This window comes from Entamoeba nuttalli (genome assembly GCF_000257125.1).
Source record: "Entamoeba nuttalli P19 unplaced genomic scaffold asmbl_6447, whole genome shotgun sequence".
In the NCBI taxonomy this organism is placed as follows: Eukaryota; Evosea; order Mastigamoebida; family Endamoebidae; genus Entamoeba; species Entamoeba nuttalli.
The window spans coordinates 327-3961 of NW_008578081.1; the positions used below are offsets into that span (position 1 = coordinate 327).

Genomic DNA, 3635 nt, shown 5'->3' on the forward strand with positions numbered 1-3635 from the left:
TTTAAATAATCCTTTCATAAAATATTTATGGTGATCAACTAATTTACAATTAATAGTTGCTAAACAAATGTCTTTTTTATTAATTTCATTAATACTAATACCGACAGGTAACTCAGTCATATATAATGAAATTGTCATTTTTGTTTCTTTAGGAAGAGAAGATAATAACGTTTCAAAACTAACATTAAATGGTTCTTTTAATATTAATTTTCCTTCGCTGACTTGAAAAACATTAGTAAATTTTTCTTTTTCTAAACAACGAATACCGTAATGTAAAGATAATACAAAATATGCTCTAAATGAAGTAATTGAAATAGTTTCTTTTTTATCTTCTTTTTTAATAGTTTTTAAATATTTAATATTTTCAATTGAAATAATTTGAATAGAAAATTGAATTTGAGCAACACGTTGAGATAAGTCATTTGTATTTTTTTGTAATTTATTCCAATAATCATTTCCCACAAAAGTATTAAATTGTTTTACAAATAACATTTTTTCTTTATCAAACATATACTGATACATATTTTTTCTATTGAACAATACTACATCAATATTTTGATTTAGTCTAACACATTTTCTAATATAATCAAAATCACTAAGAATATATTCTATTTTATCATTATTACTATATAGTAAATTATTTATTTATTATTTATTTATTTATTTTATAAAACAAACTATGGTATTAAAAACTCATTTGAACCTCTAACTTTCAATACAAAATCTGATGGTTTCGAATTTTTATCGAATATTTTTGGTTTCATAGTATATAACTTCGTAAATAAATTATTAATAACTTTTGCAATTGTATCTGTAGGTTTTTGAACAATAGTTTTCATTGACATGTCAACTCCATATCTTCCATTAATTTTTAGTTCTATACAACTTGTTGGAATAGGTGGTTCAGACTCAACATAAACATATTCATTTTCTTCATAAATCTTTTTTGCGTCTTGTTGTGATTGAACGTCACCACCAAATTTATCAATAACATCATTTTCAAATAGAACTATTTTTTCTTGAAGAATACGTGCTAATGTTGCTCTAAAATCACGACATTCATCTGTGTTTGCTTTTAATACTAAAAGAAATTCATTTCCAATACAATCAAATGTTATTTTATTTGATTCAAGAAAATTAAGAAAAATATTAATTGGTTTATAATTACTACATTGTTCAACCTTAACTAATGTGAATGTTGGCCAATATCCATATGAACTACAATATATACAAAATTTAGATTCAAAGCTAAATGGTTAGATATTCATAATGTATATTTCCTTATATATTCAATAGAAATTAAACAAACAAAGGTTCTGAACATCTGTCAAAATAATATGGTTGATGGTTTAAACAAAAATAATATTTTTCTGTTGTTTTCTTTGGATCATAATAAAAATTTATTATTTGTTGTGGTGTGTTTATTGGTGTAAATGTTTTTCCTTCATTTTCTACAATTACTCGAATAACAGGAATGTTTTTCATTAGTAAAGACGTAGTCCCAGTAATTTTTGGAACTGAAAATGTTGTTCTTGTCAAACGACTACGCATATTGAATTAATGGAGTTTTTTATTCAAAAACTACTTTTTAATATTAAAAAAAAAAGAATCATTGAAAATTATTCTTATTAAAAATATGGAAAATTCATTAGATTTTTTTAACTCTATTCTTCTTATTTAAAAACACTTATGAAAATTGAATCTTGAAAAATTCGTTACAATTTTCTTTTTATTTGTATTACAACAAAATCTCTTAGTAAAGACCTTTGTTATACTTTCAGAATATTTTAAAGATAAAGGTTTATGCTTTACTATTCAATTATTATTGAAGATATTTTTATTACTTGATCTTTTTTTAGGTTTATTAATGTTTTATTTTAAAAAAATTTTTTTCTTAAATTGATGTGTTATTAATAACATTATAATAATAAAAAATGGAACTTTAAAAAACCAATTTGTGTTATTTTAATGGATTTATTTGAATCTTCAAAGATTCCTTTAGTTATACTATGGATTATTCTTATTGTAATTGAAATTGGAATATTTGCAGTGTCTATGACTTCTTACTTCATATTAAAAGATCAAGTTCAAAAATTATCAGAGTATGAAACTGTATTTATAAGATATCCATCTATTTATGTCTTACCAACAATTCAAGAGTCAATCCCTTATCAATCAAATTCTTTCCCATATTGCCCTTCTTCTTTTGAAGCACCACTAGCTTTTATGTCAATGAGTTTATTACATTTTATGCATTTAAAAGGAAAGTATTATTATAAAGATAATGATAAAACATTCCTTAATGGAAATGATTATTCATTTGATTGCCACTCATTTATGAAACAAGTAGAAAAATATTGTACTTCTCCTGAAAGAAATAATACAAATCAATGCAAAGAATATCTTCGAGAACCTACAAGTAGTATTGGTCCATTAATACAATATATGCTTTGTGAAAGTTCTTCGGAATGTCCTCCTGATGTTATTGAATCTCATAAACTATTTCTTAAATTTCTTCACCAAAATAAAACACTAACTGGAGTAGAAGTATCTGGCAGAATGGGAATAAATGCTACTCTACTTGTAAGTGAAGCAAAGAGATTTATGACCATTTATCATCAACCAGTATTATTGACGTTTGATGACTTTGTTGATCGTACTATCATTTCTTCTTCTCTAAGAAAAGATAATGACCATCCTATTCAATGTGCTTACAATGTTACCCAAAAGTGTTATTACCAAGACACTCCAATTCGAACGTTTGATGGATATTATCATGATTCTAATATCCTTTATTCAACTGGTAAGTTAAAGAGTGTTGTTGTTGTTGGATGGGATGACAATTATCCTATCCCAAGAACAAATGATAAAGGTGCGTTATTTGTCCGAGATGAAGGTGCTACGACAGGGCATAGTTTAGAATATTATGTTGATGATATTCAATCATCAGGTAATGTACTAAATGCAAATGATGACTTTGAGAGATGTGGTAACATTCATTCATTCCTTCATTGGAATGATACTAGTCCATTACATTTAAATAAAACAAATTATTTGAAGTATATGTATGAATATCCTGAAGGTATAAATGAAAATACATATAATACTTTTACTTATTATATTACTAATAGGACTAGCAGAAACCTTGAAGGATTAATGTCGATTGATATGAAAGCTGTTAATGATAAAACTACTATTCATTTCCAAATGAATGGAGTTACAGATTCCTTAATGGAACAAGCCTTTTATGAGGAAGTAGATGACTCAATAAAGCATAATTGTGGTTATTATGCAATTGGATATAATACAATTCAACGCTATTTTACTTCTCATTATGACACACAAACAAATCCTGTTGGGTTTTCATTTATTCATCTCAAATGGCCTGATTCTTCATGTGAACTTATAAGAGAATAAACTGATTTTATTATTAACAACTTTAGTTTGGTTTTCATATACCCTTTCACAAAATGAAAAAAAATTTAATTAGTCTTCCATTATATACATCAAAAAACTTTCTCTCAAAACAGACTTTTTTCAATAATAGTGTCTTACTTATCAACTGCATTATTAACTGTAAAACATAAAACAATAATGGTTTTGTGACTATATGATAAAAAAAAGAATAAAATGAA

The 3635-nt window shown here is 25.1% G+C and overlaps 1 protein-coding gene across 1 annotated transcript; it reads left to right on the forward strand.

The window, feature by feature from the left end:
• Positions 1-1968: 1968 nt before the first annotated feature.
• Positions 1969-3417, forward strand: ENU1_154240 (hypothetical protein; the record flags this gene model as incomplete). Its single annotated transcript, XM_008860683.1, has 1 exon — positions 1969-3417. The coding sequence occupies one exon, from the start codon at positions 1969-1971 to the stop codon at positions 3415-3417; it is 1449 nt and encodes a 482-aa protein (XP_008858905.1).
• Positions 3418-3635: the final 218 nt, after the last annotated feature.